Consider the following 20623-nt stretch of genomic DNA (forward strand, 5'->3'; position numbering starts at 1 on the left):
TGTCCCCTGTTTCTCCTCTAGGACTGCTTCTATCATCTTCCCTCTCCAGCCTGCCTTCTGTCTTCCCATCTCCATACCCACAGACTTCAGGAACCTGCAGCCTGGGCCCCAGCCCCTATACCCACCCCAGCCAGCCTGGCAGTTACAGAAAGGATCCTCTCAGTTACAGAAAGAGGAAGCTGGATAACCTTTCTGAGTCTCTGTCCACACACATGGCCCATTTATAAGCCCGACTCTCTTTGCTCTGAATCCTCCCAAATGCTCCGTGTTTCTGCTTCTGGCACATTCAGTAGAACAGGCTCTAACTGTAATGAGTTTTTATCACCTTGAGAAGAACCACAGCAGGTTCCGGGTCTAAGCTCTCATTTTTACACCCTTAGGAGAAATGAAATCCATTGGAAATTAATCATCCATCGTTTGAGGGCTCCGCTGGGTCTCCCTCCTCCTGCCATCAATACCTATTGCTGGGCTCTGTCTCCATGAGGGAGGGTCTGCTCGGTGTCTAAACACAGAGTCCGCATCAGGAGTGATGGCAGAGTCAGAAAGTTCTCTGCATAGGAGTTTTAACTTCCCAATTCAAAAAAATTAGGAGAGATCTAATTTAGGGATTAAAAAATTCCCACAAAATGGCTGCCATGTTATTACACTGACCTTTTCCCTAAGGAAGTAAATATGATGAAGGGTGTGTTAATGTGCTTGGAAGGGGAGTTTTATTTTCTCCAGAGGTAACATGCAGTCTCTGCTGGACTGGGAACCCTGCTGTGGATTCTGCAAAATCTCTGCCTCTTCCCTCACTGAGAATTTCTGGCTGTAGCCATGTCTCTACCCACCATCCCAGTTTACCCAAAACCATGGTCTGGCTTCCTCCATTTCCTTTCCATAAGATGCCAACCGGGTTCCTACTGTCTGACTCACCCTGATCCGTCCCCTTTGTCTTATCAGATACACAGACACATAGTTAGGGGCACAGAAAACACCTGTGTGTCCAGATCAGTGTGGCCATCCCCACCCTGCCCTTTCCTGCCCTTGAGGATCACATCTCCCCTACAGACATGTCAGCATTTCTTCTCTTGCATTTTCCAAAGAGAAAAGAAGGCATTTAATCCTTTTGGGCTCAAAGTGAGCCAGGTGAATGTCCTGCTGCCCCTCTGAGCTTGCGCATAGGTGCCTGTCCCCTCCCCATCTCGCTGTGTCCCCCAAGCCTGACATTTCTCTGGTGTTGTTTGGTTGTTGTTTTATTGTTTATGCAACCCCATGGACTGTAGCCCACCAGGCTCCTCTGTCTGACACATACACAGGGGCCAGTGCACAGGTGGCTTTGTTTGCAGAGACTAATGATCATGCTGACTCTTAGGAGGCACCTCTGGTCCCAAATCAAGCCTCCCCCTCCCTGAGCCATGGCAGGTAGGACCACCCAGCCCAGCCCTTGTCCAGCGATGACCTGGACCAATGTGCCCTCAGCCATGAGGGCTGAGCAACCTTTGAATGAGCAGTGCTGAGACCAGGAGTGTCTGACCACGCAGCTGGCACTGTTCTGAGCACTGGACATATAATTGACTCACCTAAACCTTAAATGGAGAAGGCAATGGCACCCCACTCCAGTACTCTTGCCTGGAAAATCCCATGGACGGAGGAGCCTGGTAGGCTGCAGTCCATGGGGTGGCTAAGAGTGGGACACGACTGAGCGACTTCACTTTCACTTTTCACTTTCATGCATTGGAGGAGGAAATGGTAACCCACTCCAGTGTTCTTGCCTGGAGAATCCCAGGGACGGGGGCGCCTGGTGGGCTGCCGTCTCTGGGGTCGCACAGAGTCGGACACGACTGAAGTGACTTAGCAGTAGCAGCAGCAAACCTTAAACACCCGTGAATTTTAGGTCCTCATTGTGTCCCTGTTTTATAGATAAAATGTGAGGCACAAATAGGCTAATAAACCTCCTAAGGTCACACAGCCAGGAAACGATAGTTCCAGGAAGCAGGCCAGGCCCTCTGTCTCCAGAGGCTGAGGTCTCACCAACACAGCAAATTAACTCTAGTTGACGGACAGAGAAAGACGATTCATTACAGAGGACCCTGCAAAGTCCCGCTGGCCCAGGCAAAGGGCACAGAAAGAAAGTCCACAGAAAATGCTGCAGACCATTCTGACATGAGTGAAAGGATGCAATCAAACCACACAGAGATGCCATCTCTCACTTATTGGCAAAATCCAAAAGCTTAGTGATACAGACTGCTGCCAAGACTGTTGGGGACACAGATAGCCTCACAGACTGTTGGTGGATGTGAACCATGGTCAGACCCCCACATGAAGAAATCTATCGATACCCATCAAGATGATAGGAGGATTTACACTTTAAACCTCTACCTGTTCTGGAACTCTGTTCCACACACGCACATTCACAAGCCTAAAATGCACAGACACACACACACACACACGTATACACACACAGTCACACACACAAATGTACAGTAGTTTGAGTGGCATTGTGATAGTAAATTGAAATGGATTTTAGCTCACATAGGATACAAGTTCAATAAAGTATATGTGTGTATACAAAGGAATGAACTTCCCAGGTGGCTCACTGGTAAAGAATCCACAGACCAATGCAGAAGATGTAGGAGACCTGGGTTTGACCCCTGGGTGGGGAAGATCCCCTGGAGGAGGAAACAGCAACCCTCTCCAGTATTCTTCTTGGGAAATCCCATGGATAGAGGAGCCTGGTGGGCTATTAGTCCATGGGTCGCGAAGAGTTGGACACGACTCAGTGTCAGAGCACATGCGCACTTTCAAAGGAATACAGTACAGCCCTAAACGTGTGTACAGGGTATTTTTATAAATATGGAACAACAGTATGTATACTCTGCTACTTTTTGTCTTAGGCAGGGTGAGGAAGATCTATTTTCTTATTTGCCTGTCTCGCACAAGTAAACCTTGGCTGGATAAACAAAGTACAGATGAGTTAGAAGAGACCATAAGACAGTGGGGAGCGGTGTGAGAGTCAAGGCGGGAGTCGCACTTGTCTGTGTTTCGAAGTAGGTTGTTGTTTCGATCATGTCAGTGTAGTCACCTTTAAAACCATGACATTAAATAATTTGGAAATGCGATAGTATGTAGGTAGCTTGCAGAATTGTGGGGAACTCTGAGCAACTGGTTGTAACCTATTGTTTACAAGGAGTGTAAAATAAATATAAATATTCTCAGGGCAAAAGTAAATCTTCTCCATCACATCCATGGCAATGTTACCCAGGTCTTCCAACACCAAGCTATGGACATGAAATTTAGTGGGTGCTCCTCGTTCCAGTGCCCTAAACAATGGAAGGGGGAAGGCAGTTTCCAGATTTCCCCTCTTCACAGCTCTATAATCCCGTTCAACTGTACTGACATTCGTATGGCCTGACATCCATATGCCTTCTGGATGTGCCTAGAGACAGAAGATGTGTGAGAAGGGTGTTATTAGGCTCCTGTGAAAGCAGAGAAGGCGTTATTCCCTCCCCCAACAAGCCATATGTGACCATTATCTGGGAAGTGAAGTGCAAAAAAATAGACAATGTTTAAGAAAATGATGAAAAATATTATTAGAGGACATCAAATTAAGTTGAATTAAAACCCGCGATGCTCTGAAATTGACGGCGAGTTTGCCATGGGCTCACTGCAATTGTAATTTGGAGAATCCCTGTAAAACCTGGACCAGGGCCATCCTTCCCTACTCAGGGCAGTTTTTCCTGAAAACTTCCCTGAGAAGAATGAGACATGTCTGTGTGGGACTGTTTCCTGTCCTAGATGGGTGCCGGTGTGTTGCATACAATGCAGAGCAAAATCATTAACGTGAGAAGAGAGAAAGACCCTGACTTTACTTCTTCACACATCCCTGGAGATTCAGGGAAGGCCAGAAAGAGACAGGTTTTCTGCTTTTGTTTTTTCCAGGAAAAGAGGCCTTCTTTTGCTGCTAAAAGTGCTGAACTTTAAGCCACTATCGTAAATATCCTTAGCTTTTTACCTGACGTGCTGGTTGAACCTTATTAACCTGAAGTATTTTCTGGGCTAGTGACGTAGGAGTCTCTAATAACCTTTCAGGTAGCTGGCTTGCTGCTTAATGCGTTTTGAACATTTTGGGCACTAGGGCTTTCCCAAAAGGTTTTGCACAATATTTTAAGCCTAAACTGTCTCAGATATTATAGAACACTTGTTGCTGGGAATAGTAGTTCCATGATAACACACCTGCATGCTGATGACATGTTACACATTTAAAGAGAGCTGGGATGTGTTCGTGTTTGACAGGAACAGAAATGCAAATTCCTGGTGGGTGAGTGGGAAGCACAGGAGACATGGCCCCGTCGATAAAAGGCTTGAATTATTCCGCTGGGCCCCTCCAATGACACTGCAGTCTGAGTACTGGGAAGCCACATTTTTTTTTTTTTTCCTAACGGGCTTTAATTGCTTTTTGCTGAGGCCAGGGATATTTATGGGTTAGGAGATTGCCAAGTTATTTATTAGATAGGGTATCTAGGGATAGACTAATATAAATCACTTAGGCCCGGTATTGAATATACCAGACACTCAGTAATTTAAAAAGCTTTAATAAAAATGCTAAAATATGAGACTTGTCTTTGGCTGTAATGAGACTCAGTTATCATGTTTTTATCAGCGATGTTCAGTCACGGACCCCTCCCCCTCCTCCAGTGTAAGAAAATGGGAAAGCAGAGTGGTCCTTATTTTCAGATTCTCCAGATTTGCTGGAATTGAGACAGCATTTAGAGATTTGCAGAAAGACTGACATAACAATGGTACTGCAGTCCTACGCTCAGTAGGACTTCCTCATCCTCAGAAATCCAAGCATATTCTCTCACATTAGAAATCTTGTCTTTTGTGGATCTAGTAGTGAGTTTTATAAAGGGGTACATAAGCTTGTATATGGACTGAGGAAGGCTTCCATGCTGTACTTTCTGCGAGATATGGATCGAAGTACAATGAATGCTGCGGCCAATACCGGGTCCATAGAGGACTCAGTAAAAACTCATGGAGGATAGAGCTGGTGGAATCCCAGAGAACCGAGAACATGACTTTTCTCACTTTTATTTATTTTTTGCCATTGGTTAATAAACTTTATTTTTTAAATCTTTAAACATTTATTTCAAGCAATTTTTTGGAGTATGGTTGCTCTATAATGTCACTTTAGATTCTGCTGAATATCAAAGTGAATCAGCTATGCGTGTACATGTATCCCCTCTGTTTTGGATTTCCTTCCCACTTAGGTCATCACGGAGCATTGAGTGAAGTTCCCTGTGCTATTCAGTAGGTTCTCATCAGTTACCTGTTTTATTCATAGTAATGTGTGTGTGTGTGTGTATATATATGCATATATTTACATATCAATCGCAATCTCCCCCATCCCGTTTCCTCCCTTGCTATCCATACCTTTGTTCTCTATGTCTGTGTCTCTATTTCTGCTTTGCAAATAGGTTCGTCTGTACCATCTTTCTAGATTCTACAGATTTGCATTAATACACGGTGCTTGTTTTTCTCTCTCTGACTTACTTCACTCTGCATGACAGACTCTGGGTCCACCCACATCTCTACAAATGACCCAGTTTCGTCCCCTTGTATAGCTAACATTCCATCGTGTATATGTGCCACATCTTCTTTAATAAGAATACTGAAGTAGAGGTACATGCAATATTTAAAGTATATTATTTTTTATGATTCCCTTTGTTCATGAAAACTGAACGTGTTAGTCTCTCAGTGGTGTCTGACTCTTTGCCACCCCATGAACTGTAGCCCACCAGGCTCCTCTGTCCGTGGAATTCTCCAGGCAAGAATACTGGAGTGGGTTGCCATTCCCTTCCCCAGGGCTCTTCCTGACCCAGGGATTGAACCAAGGTCTCCTACATTGAGGGCAGATCCTTTACCATCTGAGCCACCAGAGAAGATCCTTTGTTCATAACTAGATCCTTTTGAGCAAAGTTTTAGCTTTTTCATGTTATAAAATACTGAAACAGGGGTCGTGGAGAGAAAGGGGTTGCCATTTCCTTATAAATGCTGAGTGAGAAAGAGAGGCCCTTCCAGCTTCCTTCCCATGCCAGCAGCCTGCTGTGGGCATTGTTGTGGGCAAGGGCCTGTTTCTTTAAGATTTTCCAAGTCCCACCTTCCTCCTGAGATGCAAAGTTTCTGTGTCTAATCCTAGCGAATTTCTTCTTCAATTCTATCTCAGAGCTGGGCACAGGTGACTCCATCTGGGGTACAGGAGCGGGAGCAGGGGGGAAGGGGAGGGAAGGGAAGGAAGTTACAGAGTTGGCAGACAGGAGAATTGCTGGGGAGAATCCAGATGGTTCCTGAAGGACAGACCAAGGGTAAGGCTGTGTGGAAAGTGGTGGAAACTCAGGTGAGTCCGTCGAGGCTCTGAGGTTGCCGTGCAGGTGAGCAGAGCACAGTAGGGATGCCCATCCCTACTGACAAGATGCCCATCCTTGTCATCTGGGCATGAGTGGCACAGAGCAGGGCAGGAGCCAGTAAATACTCTGATGCCAAGTGAGAGGTGAGAAGGTCGGGAAGGCCCCTGCCAAAGGCTCCAGACCTGAGAGCCTGAGTGTTGGGTGGGCCCCTGGACCAACTGTCAAGAACATCATGATAGAAGCCCATTTCCACGCCCCTTCCTGCCCCTGCCACTCCCGCATTCATCATAAGGCCTTTGGGGACAGGGAGAAGGATGGACACACAAAGGTGGTGTCAGAGATCATCTGCTGACAGGGTGTTGGGCCAAACAAACAAACAAAAATCAGGAAGGCCAGGAGCTGATGGAAGAGTTGGAGGGGGTTCATGAAGCCCTAAATGCATATGGCCGGATTCTTAGGTGGGGGGTCCTCCTCCCTCCTGTCCCTGCCAGGCTGGGCTTTGGTCCAGCAGAACTGGAGCATTGGCGACTCTGCTGAGAGGCTGGAGGGCAGGGCTGGGCATACCCTGGGCGGGATAGTCCCACCTCCAGCTCCTTTCTATGCTGCTATCCTCTGACCCAGGAGCGCAGAATGAGGGGCCCAAGGACACGAGGCAGAGAATGAGAAGCAGTCAATGATTAGGGCATGCTGGCACATCACCCAGACCACCTCATCTGGTCCTGCTCCCTATTCAGTGTGGTTGGCATTACCTGCTGTTCCAGGCCATCAGAAGAGGGCAGCTTCACTCCAAACTCCATAGGAGTCCCCTGAAATCCAACATGCCATGTGTGAACTGCGAGGCCAGGAGCTGGCTGCCACATTCATGAGCCCGCAGACCGGTGCTGCTTGTGGGTGTGGTTTGCAGTGCTGAGACCTGGGGTTCTGCAGGCAGTGGGGACTGTGTGCACATCTCAGCTTCTCCTCTGTTGCTGTGTGACATTCGGCAACTTATTTAACCTGTCTCTGTCTTTAGTTCTTCTCTGCTACAATGTACAATTGTAAACCTTCCTGGTAAGATTTCCCCAGAATGAAATAAGTGATGTTTGGGAAGTTATCTGTATGGTGCCTCCTGACACTCATGAAGTTCTTTGAAAATTGAGAGTTACTGGCAAAAAAAAAAATTTTTTTTAAATCTATCAGCAGACTTAAGAGCCAATGATATTGACATTTATCATGTGACAGACTCCGTGATTAAAGCATTTTATATTCCTTTACCATTTATTTTTCCCAAGGACCCTTTGAGTGACCTACATCACCCATTTTGCAGTTTGGGAACCAGGGGTTAGAGACATTTTGTGACTCTTTCAAGGTCATGCTGTGAATAGGAGGGATTGTAACAAAAGACAACTCTGACCAAGTAAAGAAGTAAAGAGGAGGAGACAGGTCTGAGACCAGGGCCTGGGGGTCCTGAAGTGGGAGAGACTTGAGTGAAGAGAGGTCTCGGACTTGCCCGCCAGCTCACAACACATGCTTGACGTAACTGGGGCTAGGACACGAGTGTTTCCTTGGCTGCAAAATGAGGAGGTTGAGGTAGGTGATCCCCTAAGGTCCATTTTTGACTTGAAAACTGCATGATGTAAATTAAACCCTGAGATTCTGAGTGTGTGTGTGGCAAGCAGAACCCTCAGGGGGAGGTGGAGAGTCAGAGAGGACAGGACAAAAGAAGGCTCCAGAGGGAGGCATCTCCTGCCCCAGAAAGACCAACAGAAGAGAAAGACTCTGACAGCATGGAGGTTCTCTGATCCTGGTCAGTTGCTTGAATCGTGCAAATTAAAAATAGGAGACGTGTGTCTGTGTCTATAAATAGGTTCCGTAAGAGAGAGTGGAGACAATCATCACAAATGGCCTCAGTGGAGCTTGGAGGGTTGGGGATGTTCTGGTCCCCAGAGTATATTCATGTGTAATTCATAACCATTTGTTCTCCTTCCCTACATTCCACGAATCAAACTAGAGCCAAGAATAGAAAATCAGTCAAAGCCCCCCAGGTCTAATCTTAGCCAGGATAGTATAAAACCACATCACACCAGGGCACAAAGGGAGTTCAGCTCACAGTCAGAGTCTGAAACTGCATCAGCTGGTCCTGTCTCTTAAGGATTGGGGTGTGACCACACGCGGGCTGACCCAGTTCCAATTCCCTGGCTGCCCCCTGGATTCTGACAACTGTGTTTTCTAGGAGCCTCTCTGTGCTGTCAGTTAAATCCAGCACACATGGATTGGTGCTAGGGATGCTGAGATGAACAAATAGCTGTCCTTGTTTATGAAGATTCTTCTCTTCTCTCTCACCCAGTAGGTGAGAGAGACACTGATAACAGAGCACTGTGAGAAGTGCTTTAATGCTTAACACAGATCCTGACCCTCCCCAAACTTTGCTTGTTCTACCTCTAAATGTCTCTCACATCTCCCTCTCTGCCCATCTTCCCTGCTATACCACACTTGTCTAAGGTATCACCACCTCCCTACTTGGCAACAGCTGAGCTAGCTTTCCTGTTCCCACTTCTGCCCTCTTCCCAATGTAATCTGTCCTCCCACAAACACTCATTACCACCATCTTTGTCATCATCATCATCACCACTGCCATCATGATCACCATCACCACCATCATCACCATCACCACCAACATCACCAGCAACATCATCACCATCATCACCACCATCACCACCATCATCATCACCACCATCATCATCATCATTATCATCACCACCAACATCACCAGCAACATCATCACCATCATCATCACCATGATCACTGCCTCCATCGTTATCATCTTATCATCATCACCACCATCGCCACCATCAGCACTGTCACCACCAGCATCATCACCATCATCATCACCACCACCATCACTACCAACATTACCACCAACATCATTGTCATGATCACCACCTCCATTGTTATCATCACCACCACCACCACCATCATCACCACCAACATAATCACCACCATCACCACCATCATCCAACATTTTAAAGCCCTCCATTTCTCCCGTAAAAGGATAAAACTCCTAGCATTTCCTCCACAAACCCATGAGTTCTGGCCTCTGCCTGTCCAGCCTCACCGTGCATGGCTTTCCTCTTTTTACTTTACCCACAGCCCCCCAAGCTCACCCTGCTTCCTGTCTCTATGTAACCCTTACATACGCTGATCCTTCTGCCCAGGTCTGCTCAGAACAAATCCCTCACCTAGACCCGCTGGCCGGGAAGGACCCCTGTCACAGGCCTTCCTGGTATCTTGCACACCCACAGCACCATCACATGTTAACTCCCATGATCATGTGTCAGTGCTAATGTTCTCCTGTAGACACCAAGCTCTACAGTTGGCATGAGAGTGGGACTTGTCCTCTCTTCTATCCCTAAAGTAATCCTAGGACATGTTACACACTCGTGTAAATTTTAGAATGAATATATTACATCATTATGCACAGGAAGTCACAGAGCACCTCCCAACACTCACCCTCAGGATGCAGAGTGGTGATGGAGGAGGGTGCTGTATCTCAGTATCAGTGTGTAGGTGTGAGTAGGACTTGAACAGGCAGATGAGTGAGAAGGGGCTCACAGGCAGACAACGCAGCACAGGTAATAGTGTGGGACGGTGAGTGAGCACGGGGTACCTTAAGCATTGCAGAGAGGCTGACTTGGCTGGAGCACACATGGCTAGCTGTCTTGAAAAAGGAGGGGAGACAGTGGGTAAGCAACAAATACTGAAGAGTTAAGCACATGCATGGAACTATCATAAAGGAAGGACGCACTTCCTGAGAATCACATGTGGGAGGTTGCCCTCTCTCCTTAGTGCAAGAATGTCTGATTCTACCACTCAAGAGCTGATAGGACTTGTTTTTTGTTTGTTTTAAACAGGGTCTTTATAGGGATGTAATTTTTAACTGGAAAATTCATCCTTTTAAAGACTAGAATCCAGTCACTTTTAGTCTATGCGCAAGATTGCAGACCAGTCACTACTGTCCAATTCTAGAGCATCACCCCTGAAAGAAACCCAGGCCCATGAGTGGTCTCTCCCTATTTGCCCTCTCCCCAGCCCCTGGCAACTAATGTAGTTTCTGTCTCTATGGATTGGCCCATTTGGGAACTTCCATGTAAATAGAAACCACATAACACATTGCCTTTTGTGTTTGGCTTCTTCCACGTAACAGTGTTTCCAAGGCTCACACATGTTAAAGCATCAGAACCTTGTCTCTCTTCATGGGTGCATTGTATTCTACTGTATGGATGTGCTATATTTTGTTGATCCATTCAGCTGTGGATGAAAGTCTGGGTTGTGTCCAATTGTTGTCTACCATGAAAAATGCTGTTATGAGCATTTGTGTAAAATATGTTGTGTGGATGTGTTTTCGTTCATCCTGAGCGTATACCTAGGAGTTGAATTGGTAAATCGCATGGTATCTCTATCTTTAATCTTCTGAAGAACTGCCACACTGTCCGGCGGCTGCACCATCTTCCAATTCCACTAGCAATGCGGGAGGGTTCCAATTTCTCTACCTCCTCACCAACTCTTGTTATTATCTGTCTTTTTGATTATAGCCATTTTAGTGGATGTGAAGTGGAAACTCACTGTGGTTTTGATTTGCATTTTCTTAATGAATAATGATGCTAAACATCTTTTCATGTGTATACTGGCTATTTGTGTATCTTCACTGAATAAAGTCTATTCAAATCCCTTTGTCTACATTTTAATTGGGTTGTTTGTATTTTTTGTTGTGTTGCCTGTGCTTTTATGTATTTCAGATACTAGTTCCTTATCAGATATATTATTTGTAAAAATCTTCTCCCATTCTGTAGGAGTTTTTTCATTTTCTTGATAGTATCCTTTGAAGCACAAACTTTGCTTCAAATTGAATACAATTAAAAGTTTTTAAAATTTCAGTAATGTACAGTTTACCTATTTCTTTTCTTCTGTTGCTTGGGCCTTTGGTGTCATATCTAAGAAATCATGCCTGATCCAAGATCACAAAGATTCACACCTTTGCTTTCTTCTAGGAATTAGTTCTTAAATATAGGTATGTGATGCATTTTGAGTTAATTTTGTATGTGATGTGACGTCAGGGTCCAACTTCATTGTTTTTCCTGTGGCTGTCCAGTTGTTCCAGCACGATTTGTTGAAAAGCCTATTCTTTCTTCATTGAATTGTCTTGACATCCTATTGAAAATCAATGGACCATAAATGTATGGGTATATTTCTGGACACTTATTTCTTTTCCACTGATGTAGATATCTACCCTTATGCTGATTTTTTAATAGAGAGACTTTACTAAGGATATGTTGGGGACTGAAGGAAATGATGTATAAGAGCACTTAATACCAGGCTCAAATAAATAAACACTCGATATTTTGTTACTGCTCCTGGTGGTGGTACCACTACTTTGTACCCCAGAGTAGCCACCTTGAACTTGCAGTGTTATTAGAAGATAATTAACTCACAGAATTTAGACTAGAATGGACCTAAGAATTCACAATCTAACTTCTTCACTCAAAACTAACCAAATAAATAAAAGAGACCGCCACCACATACATAAAACACACACACACATGCACACAGAAACACACATCTCACACACACACACACATCTTAAGCCAGAACTATTAACTGATTTACAAAAAGTCACACAGCTATGGAGAAGCCAACATTAGAGTCCACATCTCCTGACAGTTGGTGGAATGCTCTTTGCACCATATCATACTATTTAGTGTAGAAAATACGGCATGACCAAGCCTAGCATGCTTGCTGTAATTCCCAAATTAGTCTTAACTCTAGTTTATGAAATTATCTTCCTTGTTAAAACACAAAATAAAAGGTAATCCTTGAAGAATAAAACAATGAGGAGTTAAAAGTCTATTATTTTTATAAACTAGCCTTGAGGTTTAAAAATGTACTAGAATGCAGTTCATATTTATATTCATTTTCCCTTGTCTCTTAATATTTTGTTATTCCCTGGGGGTGATGACAATATAATAATAATGTAAAAACAAAAATAATAAGTATTTAAGTCTCTTTGCAATCATTATCTCTAATTTTTTCTCCACATTCCTGTGTGGCAAATATTTTTGGTTTTACCCATTTTATGGTTGAGGAAGCTTATACTTCAAGGGCTTAATCACACAAAAACAAGTTGGAAAGAAGTGGTATGCAGGGACTTCCCTGGTAGTCCAGTGGGTAAGAGTCCGTCCTCCCAATGCTGGGAGCTTGGGTTCGACCCCTGGTCAGAGAATTAGATCCCACAAACTGCAACTAAGACCCTGTGTAGCCAATAAAAAAGTGGTATTCAGACTTTAGCCTCTATGACTCCAAATTATAAGATTCTCTTTTTTCATTTGTTTTGACTGTGCCATTCAGTCTTAAAACACTTAAAACAGGGAAGAGTTTTAACAGGTGGAATTACTGCCCTGGAAACAGGGAGGCGCAGTGCTGAAGCTCCTTCTGGAAATAGAAGCAGCACCCCCCTGAAAGAAAATAAATATGGAAGAGCCAGACCATTTCTTTATAGAAACGTGCAATTTTCCCTACACATTCACTTAGGTTCAGCAGCTCAGATGAAGAGGCAGAGATGAATAACTATTTATCAAGTATTTCCTTTTTATTCTGCAAGCATATATCATGAAATTGTCCCTGCTATCCAAGGCAAACTTCATTTATATGTCTTGACTTAAAATGAAAGGAATCGAGGTTGAGAGAATGAGCAGTTAGGCACAGATTAAGTCATTTATCTGGAGAAGAGAATGGCAACCCTCTCCAGTATTCTTGCCTGGGAAATCCCATGGACAGAGGAGCCTGACAGGCTACAGTCCATGGAGATGCAAAGAATCAGATATGACTTAGTGACTAAACCACCACCACCACCAAGCTATTTATGAGATTCTCAATGCCATATATAATATTAGCAACATATATAAATATGAACAAAAGCAGCTAACATTTATTAAGCACTTACTTATTTCCAGGCACTGTACTAGCATGCTATACACATTTACACGCAGTTCTTATAGCAACTAAGACCAATTCTATCTTCGTCATTCTACAGATGGAGAACCAGGGCTCAGAGGGGTTAAGCCCAAGGCTACACAAGTTTACCAACTGCAGAACCTAAGCTGTGGAGCACAGCCTCTCACACACTGTTTCAGTCTTGTCAGATCACCTTTGTGTAGGGTGGGGCCAGTATATCCAGAGTTCTGTCCCCAGTTACCTTTGCACAGAGAAACAGTTCTGCTTTAGAAATACTTTTTTATCTCAGAGCGTGAAATTGTTTGCATCACAGACTGGGTTGAAAATAAACCAAAGGCAGCAATAGAGGGTGCATAAATATTTTGAGTTTGGACTGGACAGCTTTTGAAAATAATGCCATGGAGGCATATGTAATGATTCACAAAGGAGACTGTGATCTATGTTAATAAAACACATTATAACTGAAAAAAAAGAATAAAGTAGAGAGTATTTCAGGGAGGAGAAAGGGCAGATGTCAAGTGTCTAGGGTGGAGAATACTTGGCAGATTCAAGATACACACTTTAAAAAACTACACAATTATGCGCTGCATTTGGGGGAAAGATGCTACTTCATGTCAGGCTTGTTGTTATACTATAGGAACACAAGGATGAATATTGCAGATTCTGTCCATGGATGGAGCTTAGTGGTAAAGATAAATGATATGATAAAGACATAAACAGGAATGCTTTGAGGGCAGAAGAAGCAGTGAAAGCATCATAAAGGAGCTCATATTCAAGTTGAGTGTAGAAGGTGAGCAGCCCCTAGGGCATAGAAGTGGGGGTGTCTACCTGCAGAAGGAGCATGGTGTGTAAAAGCCCCAGGAGGAGAGAAAGGTGTAGCCCCAGGAGGAGAGAAAGGTGTAGCCCCAGGAGGAGAGAAAGGTGTAGCCCCGGAGAGGACATGGGGCTCCTTGTCAGGGGAGGAGGGGGCTGGCGCCGAGGCTACGGTCAGGCTGGGAATGATTTGCTAGATCCTGTGCAAAAGTTTGGACTCCATAGTCTCAGCTGGGGACAAAGGTTGGGGGTTAGGCAAAAGCAATATTTAAGAGGAAATGGTGGTGGCTGTATGCGGTCTGAGCTATGCAGGTGGGTAGAGAAGTGAGGAAATTGTAATATTCCGAGGAAGAGGTGATGAGCTTCTCAACTCAGCCAGTGGCAGCAAGACTGGAGAGGAAGGGCTGTGGGTAAGACACACAGGTATCTTTAAGAGCGGTCAGCCATGCTGACAGTACAGAGAGAACATACAAATACCACTTGGTAACCCAAAGCCCAAGATACCTTCCTTCCTCAAGATACTAATTGCAGTCTGACACTACTGTGTTTGTCTGTTTCTCTGTAGGTGTGTGTGTGTGTGTGTGTATGCATATAAGAGAGAGGGATAATATTTTATCTATGTCTATATCTACATCTGTATCTGTATAGGTATCTATATGTCTGTATCTATCTGTCTACTATCAACCCACCCACCCATCCATCCATCTAAAATGACCACAATCTGAAGTCCTTGTCATTGTGCAGTGAGGCATCTGCCCAGTCATGTGAGAACACATTGTGATCCACCAACGCCAATGAGAAGATAACCAGGTGTACACAAGACCTGCAGGGAGGGTCCCCAGTGTCTGCAGATGTGACTGGAAACACACTGAGCTATTTGTCATCTTTTAATTAGACTCATGTGAGTCCTGCCATTTTCTTTGGGTCATTTCAGCATTTCTAGTGAGATTGTTATACATTTTTGTGTTTATCTGTATATTCATAATCTCTAACAATAGATAGATAGATGATAGAGAGACAGATTCATATGCCACAGATACTTGTTTGAAAATTGAACAAAGCTCTCTTGTCAATATAGGTAGAAGCACTTAAAGTCATTTCCAAATGTTCATATATATATATATATATATATATATATATGTATAAAGTTATGATGTAAACAGAAAAGGGCCATAATAGTGTTGCCAAATTCAATTCAGATGGAAAATAAAATGAGAAGTGTTGAGCGCCTCCCTTTGCTAGCTTGGTGCTGGTAAGACCAGGATGACTGAGCGGCCCCGCACTCCTAGCAGGGGCTTCACTGGAGAAACTGACTGACCAGGAGGTGGTTTCATTCACGGTGGGCATCGCCATGAAGGAAGAGGTGGTGGGAGGACCTTTGAAGCAGAGAATGCAAATGTAAATATTGTGTTTGGGGCACTGATAGGAGGTTAAACAAAGAGGCGACACAATATAATGGAAGGGATTCTGTCATTTATTGACCACATAATTTTTGGCAATTTTCTTACCCCTCCCCATGCCTCAATTTCTTCATTTTTAATAGTGAGAATATTTGTTCTATTTATCTCATAATTTGTGAAAAAGTCATGAGATAATGCACATGTAAGCTATTTGCAAACAAATCATATGTTAATAAGCAATACCTAATATTGTAGTGGTTTGGTTGCTCAGTTGTGTCTGACTCTTTGCAACCTCATAGACTGCAGTCCAACAGTCTCCTCTGTCCACTGGATTTCCAAGGCAAGAATACTGGAGTGGGTTGCCGTTTCCTTCTCTAGGGGATCTTCCCAACCCAGGGATCAAACCCACATCTCCTGCAGTACAGGTGGATTCTTTACCAGTGAGCCACCTGAGAAGCCCTAATACCTATTATTACATATTATGTATTAATAATGATGCATGATTGAAAACAGAAAAACTTTTCCTTTCTCCCACTTTACTGTCTATGTTTCCTGTCTTGCTGGCAACCCTCACCCTTCATGCTGTCCTTATATTTCCTCCTTTGTGGGAAGTGACAGAGGACAGTGTGGGCCTGCAGAGGGTATAGAGGGCAGTGCCTGGGGCTTGGTGAAACATTGGGGTCAACTTCCAGGATCCCACTCCAGGAGGCTCCCTCCTAGTGGGGGGCACTGTCCACACACTGTGGGAAAAGGGGATGTCCCCCAAATATCTGTAGAATTTTGCCAATATCTCCTAACCCAGCACCTTTTAAATTATCAGACAAACACATCTGGAAATTGTAGCTCTAAATTGGGGGCTGTACTAAGTGAACCATCCTTGGACATCACAGATCCAATGTCCTAAATCATCCTCCATTGATCAGCTATGCCCCCCACCCTCCCGCCTCAGCTGTGTCCACCTTACAGTAAGTGAGATGCTTGGGTCTCGAGAAAGAGCGCTTCAGACAGCCTAACCCGTCCAAATAAGCGGATGTTATTCTGAGAATATTTTGGAAGGTGCACTGAAGTTGTTGCTTTATAAAAATGAGAAAAAAGTATTGACATTTCTAAGCCAGGAATGATTTTTTAACAAGCTGGAAAATACTGAAAAAACAAGGAGTAGGGTTTTCTCATGAGAGTGCAATGTAGTTAGAAAGCACACTATTCTTTCCCACTGTGTGTTTTGGTAAAATATGTGCAATGAAGTTTCAGACCAATTCCTAATGCAGAAATAATCCAAAACGTGGCAGATTTATAAGCCAGGGACATTTTATTTATTTGCTAACGTGGATTCCCTTATGATGGCAAATGTTCTCCATGTTACTTATGGCTTCTCCTTGAAAAAGACTTACCTCTATGGTCTCAGCAGCATAAAACTCCAGGCTGCAGGGTTTTCTGGATCAAGCATCAGCTATAACTCTCTTCCACCACTGACCCAGGTGGTTCGGAATCTCCTAGGACTCTACCTGTTTGCTAATTCATAATTAAACTGGCAGTTGGAATAAATCAGCATAGATATAAGCTTGGAGCTCCTCTCTCTGCCGACCGTTCTTTTTTTGTTGTTGTTGTTCTCTGTTTTTATTTTTATTTTTTTTTATCTTTTTATTAAGAACAATTTAAAATCCATATATCAAAATGAATCTGCCACAGGTATACATGTGTTCCCCATCCTGAACCCTCCTCCCTCCTCCCTCCCCATACCATCCCTCTGGGTCGTCCCAGTGCACCAGCCCCAAGCATCCAGTATCGTGCATCGAACCTGGACTGGCGACTCGTTTCATATATGATATTATACATATTTCAATGCCATTCTCCCAAATCATCCCACCCTCTCCCTCTCCCACAGAGTCCAAAACACTGTTCTATACATCAGCGTCTCTTTTGCTGTCTCGTATACAGGGTTATTGTTACCGTCTTTCTAAATTCCATATATATGCATTAGTATACTGTATTGGTGTTTTTCTTTCTGGCTTACTTCACTCTGTATAATAGGCTCCAGTTTCATCCACCTCATTAAAACTAATTCAAATGTATTCTTTTTAATGGCTGAGTAATACTCCATTGAGAAGAAAGCTTTCAGTATCAGAAATCCTCCATTAGAAGCTTTGCCCCACCCCTCTTAGTTTTCAGATTTGTTCAATAGGTTTTGGGATCTTTCTTTCAAAGAGGAGTTAAGCAGGTACCCACATCAGCCTTGTGCCAGACACTGTGGAATAGAGGTGGATGTCATTCCATCCTTATCTTTCAGCACCTCACTCTCTAGGTAAAGAGACAGGCATAGACATGGGTAGGGTGGGGGTGAAAAAGGAAGGAGCTGGATGAACTGGAAGATGAAGATTGACATAAATATACTACCATGTGTAAAACAGAGTGCTAGTGGGGAGCTGCTGTACAGCACAGGGAGTTCAGCTCATCACTCTGTGATGACCTAGAGGGGTGGGATGGGGGAGGGGTGGAAGGGAGACTCAAGAGGGAGGGGAAATATACACAGAGCCGATTCACATTGTTGTAGAGCAGAAACTAACACGACATTATAAAGCAATCGCACTCCCATTAAAAATGTGTTTACATATATTTAAAAAAATAAAGTGAGAATAAAAGAGAGTGAAGCAGGTATAAAATAATCAACTGTAAGGACAACACATCCAGTTCCTTTGCTAGGGGAGGTGGGGGGTTCTCTTTTCAGGATTTGGGAAGAGGTGAGGGAAAACTGCAAAGGGGAAGTGACCTTTGATGTCCCTTGAAAGATGAGCTGTGTGTTTTCAGATAGGAAGAGAAGAGGAAAAGCGAAGGGGCGATCAGAGAGGGAAGTGTGATGAGATTGTTGCACGCAGGTAGACAGGAACTCTTAAAAGCACTTTGTATTTTCCCTTTGGTTCTACTTTTCCATCCACCGTCAGTAATGCCTGTCTCTTCAGTTACTGCTTGCTCAGAACGCCACCCTCACACACACACACCTGCCTCCTGCTGTGGCCAGACCTTACATAGAACTGCTTCCAGGAATGCCCTGTACATGTTGTGTTAATGGTTACATTCCTTGCTGAATCAAGTGTAATAAACTGAAATTGTGATTGAGAATAATATCCATGCTATTTGAATGCATGTGAGGCTGATGCCTCCTTTACTGCAAAGAATCCTTCTCATACATGTCTTTTCTCCTCTGTCTCTTTCCAGTCCCTCCCCAGATCATGAACATCTCCTCAGATGTCACCGTGAATGAGGGGAGCAGCGTGACCCTGCTGTGTCTTGCTATCGGCAGACCAGAGCCAACGGTGACGTGGAGACACCTGTCAGTCAAGGGTAAGGCATTTCCCTGGAGGAAGTTTTCAGAGTTGGTATAGTGAAGTCTCGCTTCTAATGCACAACAGAACTTGAGGAGTCAGAAAACAATGCTGTATTTGTAGCTCAGTGATGGATGAGCAAAGAGACCACATGCCTCTGTCACTGGAATTCTGAAGGATTTATAGAGAACATTTACTGAATCATTTCCCCAGGCCCTTTCATGACCTTCCTTAGAAGCTTTTTGTTTTCCCAACTATGAAGGGCAGAGGTACCATAAGAGTAACTTACAACAAAGACACTAATATCTCAAGGTGGAGATGCACTCGTCAAAGGGTGCTCTGTCCTTTCTTGAAGTAGAGTGCTAGAAAGTGCACTGAAAATATTGGTGTTTTTGTACATCTAGGAGAGAAAGGATCTCCTTCTCAGTGTTTTCAGAACATTTATCCAGAGTGGTAAAAAGTGATAGAGAGAGTTAAGTACTCTCGCGCCTGCTGTGCTGGGAACTCGGTGATTGGTATTAAGACTTTAGCCATGGTCATCTCCAACTTAATAGGGAGGGACCCCAAAGAACAGCAGATCTTATCCTTTTGGAAATAAAACTTACTCCGAGTTGAACTTGAAGAGATGGGCAAAGAGCCACTTGGTGTATTTACCCTGTTAACGGAAACCATGATAAATTCTATAAATTATATAAGAAACAAGTGCTCTCTCAGGCATTAGAAAATCTAAAAGTGAAACCCAGTGAAAAGGAAAATGTGTGGAGTGTGCCTGTGTGTGATATAAAAATAATATAAATCTAGAGGAAAACCTAAGAATAAATCTTAGGAATGTTGAACTAGACAAGGACTTGCTAGGTCACTAAAAGCTCTAAGCGTAAGAGAAGAATGATAAATGTGTTTTGTATTATTTTTCTGTGGTTCCCATAACGAAGTACTGCGGTGCTCATGGCTTAAACAACAGAAATGTATTTCCTTGTAGTTCTGGAGGCGGGATGCCTGTGATCAGGGTGTAGGCAGGGTTGTCCCTTTTGAGACCTGGGAGGGGACGTCTGTCTGTGCCTCTCCTCAAGCTTCTCGTCCTTTTCCAGCATCTTTGGTGTTTCCGGCTTGTAGGTGCATCACCCCCTCCCTGCTGTCATTGTCACATCTTCCCATGTGCACCTTCCCGTGTCAGATTTTCCCTTGCTATAGGAACATCAAACATACTGGATTGGGGATGTTGTTTTATGACCTCATGTAATCTTAATTGGGCTTTCCTGATGGATCAGAAGTAAATAATCCACCTGCAATGCACAAGACGTGGGTTTGATCCTTGAGTTGGGAAGATCCCCTGGAGGAGGGAATGACAACCCACTCCAGGATTCTTGCCTGGAGAATCCCACAGAAGGAAAAGTCTGTGGAGTTGCAAAGAGTTGGGCATGATTGAGTGACTGAACAATCAGTTCAGTTCAGTCGCTCAGTTGTGTCCGACTCTTTACTGAAAAATAAATTATCTTAATTACCTCTGTAAATTCCCTATTTCCAAATAAGGTCACTTTCTGAGGCATTGGGACTAGGTATTATTTATTTTATTTTATTTTTTTGGTGGGGGTGGGGATGAAATTCAGCTCATAACTGGGTTCATCAAAATTAAAAACACCATTGAGTAAACAAAATGACAAGTCAAAGACTAGGTGAAAACCTTTGCCATACACACACCTGACAAAGATTTTACATC

The 20623-nt window shown here is 43.9% G+C and overlaps 1 protein-coding gene across 1 annotated transcript in view; it reads left to right on the forward strand.

The window, feature by feature from the left end:
- Positions 1-20623, forward strand: part of OPCML (opioid binding protein/cell adhesion molecule-like) — a 527809-nt gene that overhangs the window by 402391 nt on the left and 104795 nt on the right. Inside the window, 1 exon segment of the mRNA XM_010844694.1 lies at positions 18800-18925. Coding sequence (XP_010842996.1) covers positions 18800-18925 — 126 coding nt within the window.

The sequence above is a fragment of the Bison bison genome, unplaced genomic scaffold (genome assembly GCF_000754665.1).
Source record: "Bison bison bison isolate TAMUID 2011002044 unplaced genomic scaffold, Bison_UMD1.0 scf7180017864205, whole genome shotgun sequence".
In the NCBI taxonomy this organism is placed as follows: Eukaryota; Metazoa; Chordata; class Mammalia; order Artiodactyla; family Bovidae; genus Bison; species Bison bison.